At 47.1% G+C, this 22,036-nt stretch overlaps 1 protein-coding gene across 1 annotated transcript; it reads right to left on the bottom strand.

Annotated features, from left to right (window-relative positions):
• Positions 1-1,405: 1,405 nt before the first annotated feature.
• On the bottom strand, positions 1,406-16,583 carry cavin2a (caveolae associated protein 2a; the record flags this gene model as incomplete). Its single annotated transcript, XM_084452187.1, has 2 exons — positions 1,406-2,302; positions 16,044-16,583. 2 exons carry the CDS (start codon positions 16,581-16,583, stop codon positions 1,406-1,408), a joined length of 1,437 nt encoding a protein of 478 aa, XP_084308313.1.
• Positions 16,584-22,036: the final 5,453 nt, after the last annotated feature.

Here is a 22,036-nt window from a genome sequence, read left to right as displayed (position 1 = left end):
ATAGCCTTGAGAACGACGTGTCCGCATAGTTGAGATCAGCCCCCCCATGGTGATAAGAGTGAGGGAGGAAGAGCGGAGTACAGCTGATAGGGACGGACTTTTTTTACTCTTCCTCTTGATTCTCGGTGCAGTTTTATATTCAGTATTCTTTGTACGTATTGTCTGTTATTTTATTTTTATATACTGTAAAGCACTTTGGTGCAACTTCGTTTGATTTTAAATGTGCTATATAAATAAAGTTGACCTTGACCTTGACCTCCAAAACATGCACAAAAAAATCTGTCCCTCCAGGACGGCAATTACAGCGTGTGAGGGCAATTACAGCGTTTGCACGTGGAGGAGCACGTGTGTTGGTACTGCTAGAAACGTGCGCGGGTTAAAGAAACAGGAAAAGCCTGATATAAAAAAAAAAAATCTGTATCATGAAACGCAGGCTATAAAACAGTCACACTGATAGGGTATTCACACACTCAGACAGGTATCAATAAAGTTGGTCATGTGTCCTCTAAGTTTATACAAACGTTATTCTCCCTGTTTCATCACCTAGCCCTCTGTATGTGGACGCTCACATTATGCCAACATATTGCGTTTGTCCTTTCTGTCTTCCAAAGTCAATGGAGATGAATAAGAAGCTACACGGAACAGGAGCCACTCATGCCTATTGAGACGTACCCTTAACATGCCTATTGAGACGCACCCTTAACATGTCCTCTGAGACCAGCGATCACAAAAACGTTAAAGACACAAGTAAAAGAATCTACACTCAAACGCTTCGAACATCCACCCTTCAGCTTAACACCGAGACCCACAGCGGTAGAAACCCACCCCATACCGACGCCCTGGCAACAGCGGGGGGCCCCGGCGAGCCCTGGGGCCTCGCCGCCTCTGCCAGCCCTTCCACCATCCCTCACAGAGGCAGTAGAACAAAGAAGCCATTCGTCAGACGGAGCGAGTCCCAGAGACAGACAAGCAGAGCGGAGATAGCTGGCGCAGAGTCCTGGAGATGTGCTGTTCTGGGAGAGACGGGCCGTGAACCAGCTGGGGAGGTGAATTATGGGGCCCGGGCTCCTGGAGCCTTTCCGGGGGTAGCCCCCAGAGAGGGCCGGCTGAAGAAGGGGCACTTGGCGAGAGATTGCTGGTCCTCTGGATGGCGATATGTCAGCGGATAGGATACTTATGGAGGGTTATAGTCAATTGTTGAATGGTGCTGGAGTGATAAATGGTTCGGGCTTAGGTTTAAGAAGTCGTCCGTGTTGTGTACTGATGTGAGTCATGGAGTTTAGCGTACAGTAGGTGATGTACAGTAGGGGGAAACGGGCGGGGGGGGGGGGGGGGGGGGGGGTGACTGGTATTGGCAGTGGGATAAAGTGGTGACTTTTCAGGGTATGTGCTCGGTAGTGTGGGATTAAGATGCTTGCTCAACAGTTATGGCCGCTGCAGGTAACGGGGCTGCGGTCGCCGGCGGATTCTCCCGCTCTAGCTCTTCATCGTCGTCGTCCTCCTCCTCCTCGTCGTCATGCTCCGGGAAGGCGAGCTTGGCCGGACGGTCGGCGTCCGGGTCGATGTCGGGGCCCCCCGCCTCTCCGTTGACGGTCAGCTCGATCTCGGCGCACCCCGGGGTCGAGGGGCTGGCCGTTTCCTCCGCCACGCCCCCCTCTACGCCCTCCAGGCCTTCCTGGGAGTAGACCTCAGCCAAGGGGACGTCTCCGTCCAGGCTGCCCAGGGGAGGGATCTCCACGTGGGCCACACGGTCAGGCGAGCCCTCGGACGGCGCCGGGGCCTCTCCGTCTCGCACCTTCTTGATGTTAAACGTCATGGGGGAGACCTTGAAGGAGGAGCTCTTGTCGGTGGGGCTCTTGGGGTGGTTGGGCGTGAAGCTCTTCTTGATCTTCTCGCGGCGCTCGGGCGGCACGATCTTGGTGCCGATCTTGCTCATCTTCTTCTCGATGCTTTGGCGCGAGAACGCCCTCTTCAGGCTGTCCACCTTCTTCAGGCTGGAGCGCTTCAGCTTCTCCGCCCGCGAGCGCTCGGAGGAGGGGTGGTGGGCGGTGCCCAAGCCCAGCGCCGCCGCCGCCTCGCTTTCCAGGAGCTCGTCGTCCTCACGGAGCACCGCGGGGTCCTCGTCTTCGTCGGAGGTGAGGCTGATGGTGTGGAGCCCCTCCTCATGGGAGCGGCTGGTGTCGCCGGCGCCCGTGACGGAAGGGGCGGCGTGGGAGGCGGCCTCGTCGTCCGGCTGGCCGGCGGGCTGGGGGGTCTTGACCGAGTCCTTGACGAAGACACTGGACGGGATCTCGTTGTCGTCCTGGAAACCGAGAAGGGGAGGGGGAGAGAAAAGAGAGCAGGTTTATGTCAGGAGGGGGTGGATCTGCTGTCATGTGAGAGGCAGCATGATTTGGTAAATATAAATGAATAAAATATATATAAAAGTAATCTAGCATTCATTTCGTACACACTGACATGTTTTCATCAGAATTAGCCTCAACATTAGTACATAAACTTTGGCCAGTCAGAATGATCCATACATAGCACACACACATAGGTTAATTGATTACTTTATCCATGTCCTAAAAACAGTTAGAAGAAGTCGGACAATTGCTCTTCATTACAGAATTTAGTCAGTTTAGATCCTGAGTATGATGGTCAATGGGTATATTTTGGATGAAATAGTACTCAAAATGTATAGCGTTTCATTTTGCTGCTGCTCCTTTATGCCTTGGCATCCATTAACGGATGTCAGAGTTCAAGTGTTATAGATCCTGACATGTTGAGTTCATCTGCCCATGGAGAGAGCTGGAGAGACCAGTCTCCACATGTCTCTCCTCCTGGAGACATCTGAGGAATTCCACCTGTTTCTCTGTATGAGTTGAATACTACCCCACTCTCTCTCGCTCTCTCTCTCTCTCCCCCTCCCTCCTCAATCTCTCCATCCATGAACAAATTCATGTCCATATTGAGAGAGAGAGAGAGAGAGACAGAGAGAGACAGAGAGAGAGAGAGAGAAAGTGGGATCAAATGTCCAGAGACGTCCAAATTGGTGTGTTTGTCTTTTCTCATCTTTCCCGTCTCATCCCCCCTTCCTCCCTCCCATTCCTCCCCTCGTTCCGTTTGCTTTGTGTTATCCTACACTCCCCCTTTTCTAAAACCACTAATTCATTCTCTCCCTCATGTGTACGATGATGCAGATATACACTGAACACACACACACACACTTTCCACTCCAGATGATTTACTGGTCAATGTTCCCGTCTCTTTCCACGCTCACAGCCTCGCCCAGAGTGTGTGTGTGTGTGTGAGTGTGTGTGTGTATGTGTGTGTGTGTGTGTGTGTGTGTGTGTGTGCGTGTATGTGTGTGTGAGAGTGAGAGTGTGTGTGAGTGTGTGTGTGTGTGTGTGTGTGTGTGTGTGTGCGTGTATGTGTGTGTGAGAGTGAGAGTGTGTGTGTGTGAGGAGCGAAGTCTAAGTCCCGGTGAACCCATGAAATTCAAACCGCTACCCAAATCCTCCCGTTTGACACCGGCGTGATTTGTGACATTCTGAACATAACTAAAGTGTGTAATTCATTCATGACAAGAGAAAAAAGCACCACACAGAAGAACAAGAAACCTTTTTGTGTCAAGAATTCAAACCTGTTCATCAAATCACGTCAGATTGAATAGCAGTGCCCTGTCTCTAGAACCCAACGATGTTGGGGAGTAGTGTTGGGCAATCAACCTGTAACCTAGGCAAGGGAGGGCTGACGAGTTCAGTTTTCCACATCAGTGCAGAGGCCCAGGGGCCACACTCACACACGCTCGCGCACACACACACACACGCACGCACACACACACACACACACACACACACACACACACACACACACACACACACACGCGCACACGCGCACACACACATACACACACTCTCTGGTTCTTTGATACAGTACGGTACAGTGTGAACTCAAAGGATGGGTGTGGCCGGCTCTGCTGAGTACCTGGTATATTTGGAGAAGGTGTCAGCCTCACTGAAAGCACAGAACCACCAACCGTCATCTTGAGGTTAACTGGTTGTTTACCTACAAAAATATCACAGAAGGTATGTGTGTGGATGTGATGTGTGTGTGTGTGTTGTGTGTGTGTATACACCTTGTATGTGAGTAATTGCATTGTTGCCAAATCGAACCAGTATTTTAAAATACAGCCGTGTGTGTGTGTGTGTGTGTGTGTTTAAGTGAGTCAGATCCACAGTGTGAACTTTCAGACATACTCCAGGCATGAATGTACTAGCAAGCATGACAGCTATGTGTGTATGCTACATACAAAAGTTTTGCGGCATTAGGAAACGGAACAATGTTGCAAGCCACAGGATGCTGAGCGTTTCTGGAGGACGATGTAACTGCCGATGGGCTGTCATTAGCACATAGCTGAGGACTGGACCAACCAGGTCAGGAAGAGCCCCGCCCCCTTGCCCATCGCTCACTCAGCTCCGCCCCCTTCCCATTGCTCACTCAGTTCCGCCCCCTGCCTAATGCTCACTCAGCTCTGCCCCCTGCCCATTGCTCACTCAGCCCCGCCCCCTGCCTATCGCTCACTCAGCTCCGCCCCCTGCCTATCGCTCACTCAGCCCCGCCCCCTGCCTATCGCTCACTCAGCCCCGCCCCCTGCCTATCGCTCACTCAGCACCAACTGCACACCTTCTCTGGAAAGAACGCCAGTCGACCACCAACCTTTAGACCTCGACAAATCAACCAATAGCACGATACGTCATCTAACGTTAACTGAGTCCCTGACACATGTTGATGATTTGTATGACTGCCAACATAATACTAAGATGTGTATTAAACATCAAAGCTATTTGCAATGATTCATGTACAATGAATACAATACAGTACAATATCCCCCCGCATTTTTTCAGGTGTTTACAGGACACGCCTCTGTTAGGAAGCACTTTTTCTGTTATTCCGGACGAATAGTTGGGTGGCTGAGTGGTTGGATGGATGAGTGGCTGGATGGATGAGTGGTTAAATGGATGAGTGGTTGGATGGCTGAGTGGTTGGATGGCCGAGTGGTTGGATGGATGAGTGGTTAAATGGATGAGTGGTTGGATGGCTGAGTGGTTGGATGGCTGAGTGGTTGGTTGGATGGATGAGTGGTTGGATGGATGAGTGGTGGGATTGATGAGTGGTTGGATGGATGAGTGGTTGGATAGATGAGTGGTTAAATGGATGAGTGGTTGGATGGCTGAGTGGTTGGATGGATGAGTGGTTGGATGGATGTGTGGTTGGATGGATGTGTGGTTGGATGGATGAGTGGTGGGATGGATGAGTGGTTGGATGGATGAATGGTTAAATGGATGAGTGGTTGGATGGCTGAGTGGTTGGATGGATGAGTGGTTGGATGGCTGAGTAGCTGGATGGAAGAGTGGCTGGATGGATGAGTGGTTGGACGGCTGAGTGGTTGGTTGGATGGATGAGTGTTGTTTGAGTGTTTTTATAGTTTCTATATCTTTTATGCTGTGTTCACACCAGGCGCGGCGAGAAAATTTGCGCCGCCCAGTTCGCCCCAATCTCGCCGTGGGATCCAATGGGTTGCCACACGAATCCGCCGCAGAAAGTTCAAAAAATTAAACTTTTGCAAATGTCGCCGCTCGGCGAATCCTGGCCGCCGCGCCACCGGGTTCGCCTGATTCGCGCAGCCCGTGCTGCCTGCTGCCCAGTTCACGCAAATTGTATTGACTTTCTATGCAAACTCGCTGCGCGACCGGAAAAATTTGCGCCCGGTGTGAACACAGCATTAGGGTTGTCAATCGTATGTATTACAATACAACTTTTTTAAGTGTACATGGGTTGTAAAAGCTATAACAGCCATAGGCGTCGCTTGCTTGTTTCTGATGCATTCATTATGCATTACAAACATGCTGGCACAGGTTTTACTCCAATACCAGAAATACAGTCTTGTTTTCAGGACCTGCAGATACCTTATCTGAACCATGCAGCTGTGATTCACGGCCCGGGCGTGGTCGTGTGTACTGCACTGCCAAGCATTCGCAGCTTCTAGTCAGTGATGATGTGTAAATCTGTCATTAGTTTCTATCTAGCCCATCATCACTACTGAGAAAAACAAAGCCCTTCATTAAAGGCATTTAATTGGAGATTCTGTGCAGATTCACTAATTTGTATACAATGCGGATGGTTCAATTTAATGCATGGGGTTTATTTTGGACAGTCCAGATGATTTTAAGATTAGTGATTTACGGTGGAAGTGTGTCTTTTTGAAGCGTAGAGGAACAGATGTGTTCATGTTACGGTACGGACAGGGCTGTCTAGGGCATCCTATTTTAGGAAATCCTAAAAGAATATGTGATCAAGTCCTTATTCATCAGGCTTTGGTTTGGAAGCATAATTCTCCACAGATTCACCTGTTTGTGTGGAAACGTCTTTCAAGTCAATGCACACCGTGAGCGCAGATCAATTCTTGAACGCAGATACTTCAAATCTGATAATGAAACTTAGGCTAACTAAAAGGAGGACCAGCGCACTCTTCATTTCACCTTAAAAACGCCTTTAGTTCGAATACGAAGTATGAATAGATAAAAAGTGGACTAGACTTGTCTTGGTGGTATAGTCTTTGACAGGACGTATCAACGTTACCACAGCACAGTAGCTCAGAGTGTCAGGGAACCAGTGTTGTGCTCAGAGCCACTGTGGGAAAGGAGAGATCTACAGGAAGGAGAGATCTCCAGGAATGGTGATATCGCCCGAGGGCAACCGTTCCCATTCTGGTTTCAACTACCCCTCTCTGGGGTAACCTGTTACCCCTCCCTTTTTCTCTCCACTTCCCTCCATCCCTCCTTTCAATGAATACAACTGAGTTTTTATCCCTGTTTCACCATCAGCTCGACAAACATGGCCACGCCCAGGGAGCTTTTCTCATGCTAAAACATTAGTATGTAAGCGTTAAAAGATGAAAATGAAAATTAAAGGTTATGGATTTTTTTCTACTGAAACTGTAGCACTACAGAAAGCGACACTTTTTGTGGATGGTTATCTGATGTTGACGGATTTAAATAACAACTACCTCCCAGGTCCTTGTCTATGCCGAGGTGAATGTGTGCGTGTGTGTGTGTGTGTGTGTGTGTGTGTGTGTGTGTGTGTACATGCGTACATAATTCTTGTGTGCGTGTGAAATATGATGTGGGTCTACATGTTTCGAATACACTGGACCTCACACTGTGACTCTGGATCCATTGAGAGCTCTGCTCTAATTAGAATGGCCCAGAACTAGAACTCAGCCTTCATTAGCGTGGAGGTCACCCAGACAGAGAGGTGAGAGAAGGGACCTCTCTCTCTCTCTCCCTCTCCCTCTCTCTCTCTCTCTCTCTCTCTGTGTGTGTGTGTGCGTGTGCGCGTGTGCAACAGTGCACACTGGTCTGTAATGTAGAACAAGATGAAAGAGAACAAACGATGAATAGAAAGCAGAGAAGAGGAGAAGAAGAAAGGAACCAGCCACAGGAAAAAAATAAATAAACAACCAACATGACTTCACCTCACAACTTGATCTATAGTAAACCTGCTACCGATGTTGTGGAGAAGTTCCCATGTTGCAGCGGGGGTGGGGGAGGGGGAGGGGGTGGGGGGGAAGGGGGGTGGGGGGTGGGCGGGGTTGTAAGACAATCCCACGCCGTGTCCTGCTCTTCAGGAGACGTTTGGGCGTGGTGGGCCGGTGTCACGACCGGCCCGGTGAGCTCAGCGGGGTGTCAGTTACACTGGGAGGGTGCAGTGTGTAGTGATATCACCCCCCCTCCCCTATACGGTAGTGGCGTCTCCCATACTGAGCACGGAAATGTACGGTGTGACATTTACCACATCGAAAAAGGCAGACAAAAAGCCTCCGAACGTACAGACCTTCCACTCGGCCCTGAGTGCCTTTCCACCTGATTCACGAGGCTCTAAGTGTGCTTGAGTGTGTTTTTGTGCCGTGAACGGCAGGTGCGTTTCAGAAGACAAGTTTGGAAAAGGGAAGACTCCCGCAGTGCCCTCTGCCAATGTTGGCACAGGTGTGTTGGCACAGTTGGAGTCAGGCCGGTGCTACCGGAGGGCTGTGTGAGTCAGATGACACAAACAGGCACGAACACACACACACAGACACACACACCCACACACACACAAACAGGCACGAATACACAAACACACACACACGCACGCGCACACACACCCACACACACACACACACACACACACACACACACACACACCCACACACACCCACACAAACAGGCACGGATACACAAACACAGGGTACTTAGTAAAGGAGAGGTTGTGTGTCTTTAAGATAAAGGTCATGTTTAATACTTTAAAAGTGCATCCTTCCCTCCTTCCTCTGACCCTTCGGCTGATCACTGATCTACAGTAGCGTGGATTGGTCAAAGCAAGCTTGCCAGTGAGTGCATAGCTTTCCACCAAACAAACTTGTTCAAGATGAGATTACATCAAGGAAGAGAAGGAAAGGAAGGATGGATTCAAAGCATAGAGGTGCAAGCCCTGAATTCAGAGACGGATGGATTACTCTTAATTGAGACCACAACATTAAATCAAGGAAAGAGAGGCTCCAGTTTGACACGCAATAGGGTTCAAAGCCAAAATCTCAAAACCTATCTTCCTCCCTAATTTTGAAGCTGCTCTCCTCTAATTCCCCTTTAAACGTTTTTTGACCCTCTCTCGAATTCCTCCTTCCCTTCATTTCAACTTTATCTACGGCACCCCCCCCCCCTCCCTCCCTCCCTCCCTCTCTCCTTCCCTCCCTCTCCTCCCCTCCCTCTCTCCCCCCCTCCCTCTCTCCTTCCCTCCCTCCCTTCCTCTCCCCCCCCAGCCCACACTGCGCCCACCCCCCCCCCCAGCCCACACCGCCCCCCCCCCCCCCAAGCCCACACCGCCCCCCCTATCCTGGAAACAGAACAATACTGGAGCCTCTTCCCATGGAAATCAGCCTTCATCTGCATGTGCTGTGATTAGCCCTCCGCAGAGCCTGGGGGGGCGGTCCACCCTGGCGTTACGTAACCTTGTTCCCCCCCTGATCCCGGGTCAGTGCCCGGCAGCCATGCAGGAAGGAAGGAAGTGGCTTCCTCCCGCCGGCGTGGACCAAGGTCTGCCACCAGAGAGTTGCCATAACACACTGTAACATGAAATATCCCCATATTAAGGGAATATGTGGTGGGGATGTTTGAGTGTGCACACATGAAGGCATACACAGGCATAGGACTTCAGTAGACATAATATACACACACACACACAAAACAGTTAATACTTAATCTTCTGTAATTATCTACCGTAAAAATCCTTAATGATGTAGCATTCTAGAAATGGCTTCAAATAAGTTACGATCATAGTGGTATTACATCTTATTGTACATGTCCTGGTAGGTCTTAATGGCTTATGACAAGTTAGATCTAGTACATTGCCCTTCTTATGGTACCTAAAGTATAAGTAAACAACCATTAACCACTAACCATCAGCTGTCTTGACATACTGTATGTGTGCTTAGAATCATTACGTCAAAACAGCATAATTAAGCAAAATCTTACTTGATGTCACAACAAGTTCGGGCACAACTTTTCCCACCCCTCCCAAACTGGGCAAACAACTGAGGACAAACGACGCTTAACAGCTCATGCAATTATGAAACACAATGTCCAATTCAAACCCAACCCCCATGCTCGCCTGCTAGCGATCTAGCACGGTGGCATTTTAAAGCCGTGGCTACTGTTGTCTTACTGTTTATTTGGAGCAGAAGACATAGCTAGGCTAATCTCGTTAGGTGTGTATCTGCACCATTGTTTGATCGAGGACGGTGTGGATATGAGGATCTTTCATCAGTGCCATTTGTGACCGTCGCCATGTTTACTTTGACTCACAATGTCCCTGAGGGGAGTCAAAGGTCACCAGCGTCCAATAGGAGGAAAGGAAGCAGATAGATTACCTAGAGACTTTGGTTATTGGAATAAACCACATTAAAAGACGGCCATTGTCTTTCCTTTTCCCTATCTCGGATGTTTGGACCTTGAGCCTAGATGGATGAATGCTAGGGCTTCAAATGTCACAAAAGAACAAAGAGAAGTAGATAATTCCTGGGACAAACATCTCGAGGTCTGGAGAGGAGGATCTGGAAGGAGGCTACGAAAGGACACTCATTGTTTTCCCTCTTCACAACGTGAGACCTTGGGTTTTTGCTGGCGCCATGCCAACCCTCCTCCCACATGCAACTCTCCAATTAGACAGTTATCCCTTAGATAAATCCACACCTGGCGTGTAGAACATCTCATCTCGTCTGTGTGCGCGTAGAATAACTGTAATTATTTGGTGTGATTTCTATATTCCCTCAGGTAGGAATTGTAGTGTATGCAAAGGAAATTAAAGATATATGTTTCTATTGTAAAATTACTTGGTTGTTATCAAAGCAATCCCTCACTGTCTTATTGACTGCTAGTTTGATCTGTTTCAAGTTTCATTTTATAACACTGTGAACGTGAATTGAAAGATCAGCGAAGCAATTTGGAGTTGCCAAGCCAAAGCCGCGCTGTTCAAACCAGGAATCTGAGGCGGGTACAGTACTGGCATTCAGCTCAAGATAGCTTTGGCTCGGGGGACCGAAAGAAGCTAGAGTTGTCAAACCTGAATGTGGTGTAATGTGAAAGAGCACACACTAGCACTAAGAATAACTATCACTTCTCCAGTTCAGTAAATCTCCCTCTCTCTCTCTCTTTCTCTCTCTCTCCTGCCCCCTGTTGCCTCATCCTTCTGTTTTTCCTTTCACTCTTTTTCCATCCATATTTCTCTCCTCTCTCCTCTGTATCTCGTTCTCTCCCTCCATCTCTCCGTCTCTTTCTCTGCTGGTTCTCGAAAGAACCGACCGCAAAGGGGGAAATCAGAACGGCAACAAAGAGTGTGTGTGTGTGTGTGTGTGTGTGAGAGAGAGAGAGAGATAGAGAGAGAGAGAAAAAAAGAGAGAGAGACTGTTTGTATCTCAGTGGTATCACCATGCCTTAAGATAGGGTTAGTGAGCCTTGTCCACTGGAACAAAACACCTGCAACACACACACACACACACACACACACACACACACACATACACACACACACACATTCATAAATCCCACCTGCAACCTTAAACCACTCACCTGCTAGAGCCTGTGGAAATAGACCTAATGCACTGGGGACACTCAAATATAGAGTTTGCTTTGACTCTCAAGATATGGTTACAATACAAAGAATTCAGAGATGTGCTAGGATTATTGCATGCAATTTATAATATCACTGTTATAGTAATGCAGAAATGATTGCCCATTAATGTTACAGTAGGTTCAAATTGAAGTCCTAAGTGGTTTTTCATTCTCTTAATCAATTTTTTTAGAATGAGGAGTGCTATTTGCAGGCGTTGGGCTTGACAGGAGGCATGGATCACCCTATCCTGCCCGATGGGCATACAGCTTAATTCCATTGATGGGTGAGTTATGTACATATATAGCTGTAATAAATAATCCCGGGGGTATATTGGTATTAACACTATATATGTTAATATAGACTCATTCAGGAGTCGGATGGCGTTAGTCAATAGTTCAGTCAGAACTATAGTGAGGATCTATGCAAACACAAATATGATCAAAATAATGATATAAATGGAAATAACTCACACAAACACCCAAAACCAAAACACTTTTTAATGTACTATAGTCTCGCTGAATGTGCTACAGCACGTCTTCTGACGAGGTGTATTTACAATAGTTTTGGGTTTAAAAAAAATCAGACAGCACGGTTTGTTTGATTATGAATATTTTCCTCCAACATGATAGTGTTTTTGTAGTGAGATACAGAGAGCTTACATTTTTGTAGTCCCTCCCTACCTCCCAGTGATTGCGTGTCCCATAAACACGAGCTATCTGAGGGACTTCCCATCCTACAGGTCTCAGCTTTGATACTGCAGGCCTGTAGCGCCAAGCTAACAACCACATGACACCAGACCATACAGATTACCTGAATGCCTTGCAGAGAATGGTGCATTGTTGACTTCTCAAGAGTGCGGTTCCAAGTGAACTGCACAGCAATGGAATGATTGTGAGGTACATACATACTGTTGTGCTGTTGTAAATGGTATTCGGACGTGTGGAAATGCTCTATGAGGAAATGCCTTTCAGATAATTGGATAAATCTTTTGCAAATTTTTGCACAGAGCCAGAGAGTGCAAGATGGTTATTTTGTTTTTCCGGAAGTAAGCAGACCAATTTATATAATCAACAATAATTATAGAGAGAGATAGAGAGAGAGAGAGAGAGAGAGAGAGAGAGAGAGAGATGCCCGACATCTATCTCTCTCTCTCTCTCTATCTCATTCTATAATTATTCCATAATGACCCTTAACCCTCTTACTCCAACAAAATGTATCACCTCCCCCAATTTCAACAACACATAACACAAACAGTTACTGTAGCACTGCACATGATCTGGAATCTTCCACACATGTCTTCAGGAAGAGGGGGGGCAGGAAAAGCACTGGAGAACAAACACAAACAAACAAGGTCTATTTAGTAATTAAGAGCCCTCACTTATGCCCCGGCCCCTCCCCTCAGCTCGTTAAGGCTCGTTAGGGAGAGGAGCACAGCCGAGCGGCAGAGGGCTGACAGGCCCGTCACGGCCCGTGAGGCTACAGGATAACGGCGATATTTTACCCAGAGTCCTTTGGAGCGGTGTGGTGTTTCCACCTCGGGTGGTGCGTACAGGGCTCCGTGTGTTCCCCGTCGAATCCCAAGTCCTTCTATCGGTGGAAAGACGGCCCCGGGCCAACAATGAGAACAAGAGATGGAGGGGAGAGAGAGGGGTTTGCCTCGCCAGCCCCAGAGTCAGGCCCTCGACTGACGCGCGTTATCACTGCGTGGTTTGAAAAGCGCCGTGGCGTTCTGTTATTGCCGCGTGCAACGGAGCGGACGGTCTCTCGCGGAGTTTCTGAGAAGGCGGCAGAGATGGCGGTGGGTTTCAAAGGATGATGACAGGTGGCTTCTGTGAGAGTGGTCACACACACGCTTAGAACTGAGGGTAAAGAGGGACTGGCTAAAGATAAACCAAATAAGTGCTGCGTATGTGTGTGTGTGTGAGTGGGTGGGTGTGTATGTGTGTGTGTGTGTGTGTGGGGGTGGGTGGGTGGGTGGTGTGTGTGACTGCGAGAGAGAGAGAGAGAAGAGAGAGAAAGAGAGAGAGAGACAGACAGACAGAGAGAGAGAGAGAAGAGAAAGAGGGAGAGAGACAGACAGACAGAGAGAGAGAGAAGAGGGAAGGAGAGAGGGAGAGAGAGAGAGAGAGGGAGAGAGAGAGAGAGAGAGGGAGAGAGAGAGAGAGAGAGAGAGAGAGAGAGAGAGGGAGAGAGGGAGAGAGAGGGAGAGAGAGAGAGGGAGAGAGAGATGGGGGGAGGAGTATTTTCACTTACTCTATTTTGATTAATTCATGAAAGATCTCTTTGCCACTAATGAACATGCAGCATTAAAACCACCAGACAGCTTGATGGTCTTCTCTTACTCTTTCTCAAACTCCTTCTCTCCCTCCCTCTCTCTCTCTCTCTCCCTCTCTCTCTCTCTCTTCTCTCTCTCTCTCTTCTCTCTCCCTCCCTCTCTCTCTCTCTCCCTCTCTCTCTCTCTCTCCCTCTCTCTCTCTCTCTTCCTCTCTCTCTCTCTTGCACCCTCTACACCCACAAAGACCCCACTCATGGACCACTAATGTTTTGGGGAAAATAATTCCTTCCTCACCTGCTACCAAAGAGCAGTGCTGTTAGCTGAAACCAACCAGGACACATTCTAGAGTAGAGCTAAGTAGTATATTAAGGTAAGTATAAGGTACTAGACCCAGAAGTACCTGCCCGCACAGACGGCTGTGATCAGCCATTTAGTGTTCTACATGTGGGTGCTAAATTTGTGATTAACAGCGCGAATCATTCTATCATAAAAGTAGAAAGGTACCATTGAATCAGTTGGCAAATATGGCACCAATAAAAGTCAGAACGACCTCATCACCATGCGCCATCATTCCCCATCACCATTAAGCAGCGTGTTGCTCTATATGGGCCATAAAAGCACGCAGGGAGTCAGTCAACTGTGTTTACCACCGCAGGCTGCGTTCTGCAGCGCAAACACACCGCCGGTTCAGTAACGCTGAACACACTGCAGCCTTGTTGCATCTGCTACTATTGAACAACTGCTTCAGCGCCTTGGAAACCAGATAAGAACAGAGACTGAGAGCTTAAAGGGTTCAGGCTGTGTCAACATGCCCCACCTCTTCACTGACTGAACACACATCAGAATCTCTGTTCAGCCATTAGCTCCGCCCCCTGGCGACAACGCAGGGAGAGGTAATGTTTTGGTGGCGTGTGTCCTTCCGTCCGTCCATCCTTCTGTCTACCAGTAGGATGACGTAAAAACTACCAGACTGGTTTTCACGAAATTGAAGTGGACAGGTGGAGGGGTGTAGCATGGGCCAACTTTGAACCTGTTACATTTTGGAGCAGATCCAAATCACGGGGCGGGTCCACGAGCCGTCCTAACACAGCCGGCCTTTCACACGTCCATTCGTTTTTTGGACCAGGATTACACAAAAACCACCAGACCGATTTTCATGAAACTCGGTGGAGGGATGTAGCGTGGGCCAACTTAGAACCCGTTAAATTCTGGAGATGATCCGAATCCCAAACCCCCCACACGGCCGTGCCAGCCATTCACCATCCATTTTCTGGACTTGCGCTCCGGAGCAAAATATTTCCCCCCGTTCATTGTCAATGCGCACAGAGCCGCAAAAATGCATTCACGGGCGGAGGTCTGTGCTCTCTGAGAACCATTCCTAGTTAATGCGTTTACTATTATTCTCCAGTGACTTCTGTGTTCAGTCAGTGACAGGCTGGGCCTTGTTAGGGCAGCCTAAGCTCTGAGAGCTGCCCTGGAGCGTGCCTGACTTAAAAGTGCACTCGCTGGGAGTGTAGCAGAGGGGTGCAGGTGTTTCTGAATGTAATCCAGGCAGCTCAGAGGACGCACGCTAGCTCTGGGACCTCTAAACCACCATGCTTGTGGGTAAGGTAGGTCTGGAGGACTAGAGCTAAACGTTCACAGGCTAATGGGTAAAACAGTATTATGAAAAATGATACAGGATACAATGGTACAGTAGATTCAATTGCAAACGGAATTAAATTTGTGGACCAGCATGAGTCATAGTTGTGTGTGGTGTGTGTGTCAGTCTTCACTCCAGACACACCCTTCCTTGTACTCTCACCCCTTTTCTACACACACACACACACACACACACACACACACACACACACACACACACACACACACACACACACAGGTCTTCACAACACCACTCCCAACCCCATCTACTGTGGCTCCCTGCTGACACTGTGCTCTCTTACACACTTCGCAGGCTTCTAGAGTATTCCACATGGAGCTGAGACATGTCCTCCTGTAGGCTAGGCTTTGGTCTGATCTCTCCGGCGCCGCCACCACCGTCACACACACACACACACACACACACAGTCACGCACAAACACACACAACCACACACAAACACACACAAACACACAGTCACACACAAGCACACACAAACACACACAAACACACACAGTCACACAAACACGCACAACCACACACAGTCACACACAAACTCACACAAACACACACAAACACACACAAACACACACAACCACACACCTCAGACATATTTCAATTGCTCTCAGACAGACATTAGACAGATACTTTAACAAGCCAATACTTTTAAAACACGGTGCATTGTCGTGGACACACACACACACACACACACACACACACACACACACACACACACACACACACCTCCCCCAAAACGAATGTAACTTTAATTCCCTTATACTGTAAGCTTGCACCTGCCTGCCTGTAGGCTGTACTTATGCCCCGCCTATGCCCACCTGCGTACTACATTATACTACTGACACAAGAAGTAGGCTAGCCTACGCGCCCCAGCGTGGTGCTTCACCCGCGCAAAAAGCACTACCCTTTCTTAGCCCCTTACCTGGAAGATGAGCACTTTGAAGTGGTTCCTCTTCAGCAGGTGGGTGTGATTCGCCTCCAGTCTTTTCACCTGGGCGGCTTGCTTGTCCATGCGCTCCCGCACCTCCTTCATGTGCCCGCTAACTTTACGCGAACGCTCCAGCAGCTTGCTCACGCTGTTGGAAGTGCTGGTGTGGCTCTTGGACAGACGGGTCACGTCCCCTTGGACCCCCCGCACCGCACCTTCCAGGTCGGCTTGGCGCTGCTCCATCCTCCGCTGGTTCTCCTGTACCGCTTCCAGCATGTTGACGAGTTTGTCCAGTAGCGCGACAACGGTAATCGCGCTCACCTGGCCGCGGTCGGTCGGACTTGAAGAAGTGGGGCTCGTGGGAGATTTCAGGCCCAGGCGGGTGAGGGTGTTGGTGGGGGAGGATGGGGCAGAACGGGGGCTGAAACTGGGGATGAGAAGTTCCATATTTTCTTGTTGTTGCACGGGGCTTGCTGGGTTGTTGTTGCTGCTGCTGTTGCTGCTGCGCTCGGCATGTGACGAGTCTTCTCCCATGGTTTTGGAGGAGTTGAATATCCCGTTTGGGGCTGAGAGTCGGGCGAAAGTAGGCTGGAGGAATGTAGTGTGTGATTTGAGGCGTCAGGAATCTGTCAGCGGTAGGCTATGCTGTCGCTGTCAGTTGCTCCCGTGGAGTTCTGAGGTGGGATTGGAGATTTGCACCTCTAGTTGTTTTGGTGTCCCTCCCCTTTTTACTATGTGCACAGGAGTTTTTTTTTTTTTTTTTTTACTAAGTGCTGCTCTCTCTCTCTCTCTCTCTCTATCGCTCTCTATCTATCTCTCTGTCCTTCCCTCTTGCTCTCTCTTTCTCTCTCTCCCTCTGTCTCTTTCTCTCTCTCCCTCCCTCCCTCTCTCTCCCTCTCTCTGACACACACACCACACTGCTGACACCTCCCCTACGAGCCAAAGGGAGGGGCACGGTTGCTGTGGAAACAGGCCTAGTTGAGAGAGAAAAGAGCGGCAGGTTGCTACTTTGCTCATGTGACCGCGCTACTGTCCGTCTGCATTGGTGAATGCATTTGCAAAGTAGGCATGTGTGTGAACTGTGAATGCTACAGTACATTTCCATCAGGAGTGAGTTTGTGTTTTTATTTGTGGGAAGTGTCCACTGGTGTTTATTCTCAGTATTAATTCACTGACTTTACACACTTTATTTGAAAATAAAAAAAATGGATGGAATATGAATAAGGAAATGCGGTGGACCTTCGTATTGGTATTGGAATTGTGGGTTTTATCTCAAAACACAGGTGGATTCATGCTTTTCATGTTCTTATGTGTTTTCTGTTGTGTGTGTGTGTGTGTGTGTGTGTGTGTGTGTGTGTGTGTGTGTGCTCTCCACTTCTCCTCCAATTCCTTTCCCCTGTTTGTCTGCACCATGCCCTGGGAATGGCCAATGTGACACATGGAAATGTGGAAATCTGTGTTTGAACAATGAGCTCATAACGTCCCCTTGGAATCAGTCCAGGACCTATCCTCACATTCACACACACACTGTAGCTCACGCCCATGCACACGCACACTAACACACACAAATAAACTCAAATAATCTCACTCTGTCTTTCTCAGACATCTCACAAACCTGACATGTATGTCAACCTGTGTGCAAACAAGAATAATGTGCTTTTCTCTCTGCTTCTAATGATGTGGTGTGTGTGTGTGTGTGTGTGTGTTTGTGTGTCTGTGTGTGTGTGTCTGTGTGTGTGTGTTTCTGGATGTGCATGTGTACCTGTGTTTATGCGTGTATGCCTCAGTATACCACCTCCTTGGTGTGTGCATGTAGGGCTGGGTATTGACAAGGACCTTACGACACGATACATGTCACGATATATTGTGATACGATACATATTGCGATACATTGCAATACTCTACATAATTTACTGAAAATGTAAAAATAGAGCAACAGTAAAAATACAACTTGCTGTGTACCACGTAGTCTAATATGTACATCACATGAGGGACATTTAAGTATGTTTTAAATCTGTTTAAAACATGGATAATCTATTGATAATGTATTGATGATTGAACTCTATTCTTCATTTTGTATTTATTCCTTGTATTGTTCGGTATATTTTCCTTGTGTTTAGTAAAAAATAAGAAATAAAAAGAATTCAAAAGCAATGTTGTATCGTTCAACAAAAAAAGCAATACTCAGCTGTGTGTTTTTTTGTTGTTTTTTTTGCACAGCCCTCTGGGATGTGCATGTGTGTGTGTCTGTCTGTCTGTCTGTCTGTCTGTCTGTCTGTCTGTCTAAAAACCTCCTTACCTATGTTTATCCACTGATTACCATCACAGAACAAAGCTGGGGTGGTAATCAGTCAATAATGACAAGAATTCACTTCATCACCACCAAGGTATAGAAGGCATTCAGGACCCACACCTGGTATTCATTGCAATCCTTTATGGTTAAAACATGGTCGTTATTTCACCTTTCAGTTCAAAACCTTGTAACTGTTACATTTGATGTTTTTGCCCTTTCTGACTCTTTCTTTAACGGCTCTAGCTGTCAAACAAATACGGTAGTCAAAATCCCTCTGACCAGCTTTGCTTGCTGTCTTCAAAGGTTATAGTCAGAGAATCGTGACTGACAGAAACCCGAAACTTCACTTGGTGCCACATTCTTGTTAAATGAATACGATTCTTCCCTCTTTGATGATGACACGCGTGACAGGCTTCATAATTGTTACATTTAGTCCCAGCATTTTACATGAAAGCGTGACCTCTACCTACGCATTAGTATTTAACCTTTAACCTTTCAACCTTCACCTCTCAGAGGGCGCGGGGGAATGGCGCTCCCATCCTGCCATTCTTTCTGAGGTCCCCCTTTCCCTTTCTCGGTTGTCTCTCTCCGTTCCCTCTTTCCTCGTCTCTTCCTCTCCTACTCATTTCTTCTCAGTCTCACACACGCCTCTCCTCCCCTGTGTTCTAACCTACAGATTTCCTATGTTGTGTTAAGTCCTATTTTCCTTGCCTTCGCTAAGGCAGGACTTCCTACTACGTGACGTCTTTTGTGTCTCTTTAAAACATACACATCCACAGAAACACTTCAGTATCCTTCCATTGCTTTACCTTTTAGCCCTAACGCGAGAACCAGTCTCTCTGTCTTTCTCTCTCCCTCATGACTTTTAATGTTGTCTTATTGTGTTGGTAGCTAGTTAGCTAATGTAGCCTAATATTACCTATAGTCATCTTATACGTCATCTCTCTCTCTCTCTCTCTCTCTCTCTCTCTCTCTCTCTCTCTCTCTCTCTCTTCTCTCTCTCTCTCTCTCTCTTTCTCTCTCTCTCTCCCTCTCGCTCTCTCTCTGTACAATTAAAGAAAACAGGCTAAATTTTCTCTAATATCATCATTAAGAGAAACACTGCAATTTTGATTGTAGCCTTCTAGCTTAACCATTCATCATTCTACTTAGGGATGGGAATTTCAAGGAATTTCATTAAACGATAACTGTTAACCTTAACAAACAATATTATATTAATTGATAAGAACGTCCCACGCTGGACTGTGCTTTGCTTTTTGTGTTTCCTTCCGCTGTGTCGTTGAAATTTCCCGGCATCCCAATTATCCTTAACTACATCAGACCTTAAATTATGATTACATTTCACACAGCTCCTGTTGATACAATACGTTTGTTAAAAAAAGAAGAAGCAATTAATCGAGTAACCAAATCTTACTCGAGTAAATTCCTATCGGACTGTCGATTAACTGTTAAAGGAGAATGCTCGTTTTTGACAACCTGGACCTTATTTACGACATATTATAAGACGTTTCACTCACCAAGATAACTTTGGTGTAATTCGGAGGCCTGTAGAAGAAATTTAAAATCCAGCACGAGCCAAGTATATCCATGTAATGGCGGCGGACGGGGCACTGAGAATGCAGCTTCTAAAAAATCTATTTTCTGCTGCGAAACGGTTGTTTTCATCAATCTGTATTTATGAATCGCTAGTTGTGCTTACATAGAGCGAGGGCTTGTTGTGGTTTTTCATATGCCTCTGTAATATGATCTTTACAAACGTCTTTAGAAACAAAATAGCTTCCCCACTTGCTCCAGCACGCATGCGCACAGCGCGCATGCGTTGCTCCAGCACGCTTCTTCTACAGGCCTCCAAATTACACCAAAGTTATCTCGGTGAGTCAAACGTCTTATAATATGGCGTAAATAAGGTCCAGGTTGTCAAAAACGAGCATTCTCCTTTAACATCCCTAATTCTTCTGGATTGCTGTAAGGTAATGCATCTTCATCACAGTGGCAACCTACAGCCCCCCCCCCCCCAACCCTACCCTCTACTGTGAAAACTCTGTGACAGGAAAGACTAGCAAGTACAGTTATCACAAATGAACAGCCTATCTGATATACGTAGGCCAACTTGTTACCATCATTCAGCTAATGTTCTATAATGAGTAAAAATGTGCATCTTCACAACATCACCATGACAACCTACAGGCCCCCCACCATCTGCTGTGTCAGGAAAGCATAGCAGGTACAGTTATCACAAACGAACAGCCTATCTAAGTACTTGTTACCATCAGCTAGTTTTCTATAATGTATGTGTGTGTGTGTGTGTGTGTGTGTGTGTGTGTGTGTGTGTGTGTGTGTGTGTGTGTATGCGCGCGTGCGTGTGTGTGTGCGTGTGTGACACCAAGCAGTGATGATACGATTGCTGGCTTACCTTAGGGTGTGTGTAATAGTAGTAGTAGTAGTTGTTATAGTAGTCGTTTTATTATATGAACTCTATACAGTTACACAGAGCAACTAGATGCTTACTTGCTGATAGCATAAGATGATGAACAACAACCATAGGCTAATAAACAATAAATAGTAATAATGCATTATACAGTTTATTTACCATTTAGCATTCTGGGGATAGATCAAATCAGATGTTTCACAATCTGATCTGTGAAACATTACAAAGTTATTAAACAGGATTCATTTTAATTATGCTTTCAGCGCAATGCCAAGAATTTAGAAAAGGAAGGAGAAGGAGGTCCAGGAAACAGCCAAGGGCAGCAGATCTTTAATAGTATTGGTTAAAACCAAGGAGCACAACCTAAGTGCCCTTTTTTAAACTTTTGCCCCTGCCCCTCTAACGTCCAGTGCGCGTCCCTGGTCCATGTGTCAAACTCTTGTTCACCTCAGTGGGTGTGTGGAAATGTTTCTTCCTCATGTGAGTTGTGAGCGAAGCTTGAGACTTTGGGAACATTCTCCCCATGTTGACCGAGAAGTGTAACTACACCCAACATGCATTTTAGCCTACATCCTCGGCCACACTTCTAACTAGGGAAAGGTGCAGTTATACCATAGGCTACCTGTTTCACGTCGGCAGCATTCCCTGCAATCATTGCATGATTTCTTCACAGTAGGTTTTGGCCTACCTCAGCAACAGGAGCATTCAGCTTCAGTGAATCCGTAAGGTGTAAACAAGCATGTTGCAACAGATTACATTGATTAAATTAAGTGAAAGTTGGTTACAGTTGGTCTTCCCGGAGCCAAGCCTGCCTGAAACAGAGCCTAGCAGCCTGACTGTGGGGAGGCTTAGAAGGCTGGTTGATAAACAGGTCTTCATTTTTGAAGAAAGAAAAAAAAAACCCATTCAAATAGAATGGATTTGCAAGTAATGGCTCTTCCAGTGGCAGCAATGGAACGTAGGAAGCTGATATGAAGTTGTTTGGAATACTGCTTTGCAGTACCTTATAAAACATTGACATTATAGTTAACTATTACCTGCGTATATTGTATAATTGATTATTTCCCATTGTGTACATTCCACCTTTATCTTTATCTTCCACTGCGTAGATTCCAGCTTTATCTTTCTGGTTTGGCTCTCAAATACTCAAATACTACACTCACTTGGATAAGGCCCAAAATGTCTTCTTCTTCTTCTTTTTCTTCTTCTTCTTCTTCTTCTTCTTCTTCTTCTTCTTCTTCTTCTCCTTCTTCTTCTCCCCCTTCT

Source organism: Borostomias antarcticus (genome assembly GCF_949987555.1).
Source record: "Borostomias antarcticus genome assembly, chromosome: 17".
NCBI lineage: Eukaryota > Metazoa > Chordata > Actinopteri > Stomiiformes > Stomiidae > Borostomias > Borostomias antarcticus.
The sequence above is the reverse complement of the archived record's forward strand: the minus strand, read 5'-3'. Positions and strand labels throughout refer to the sequence as shown.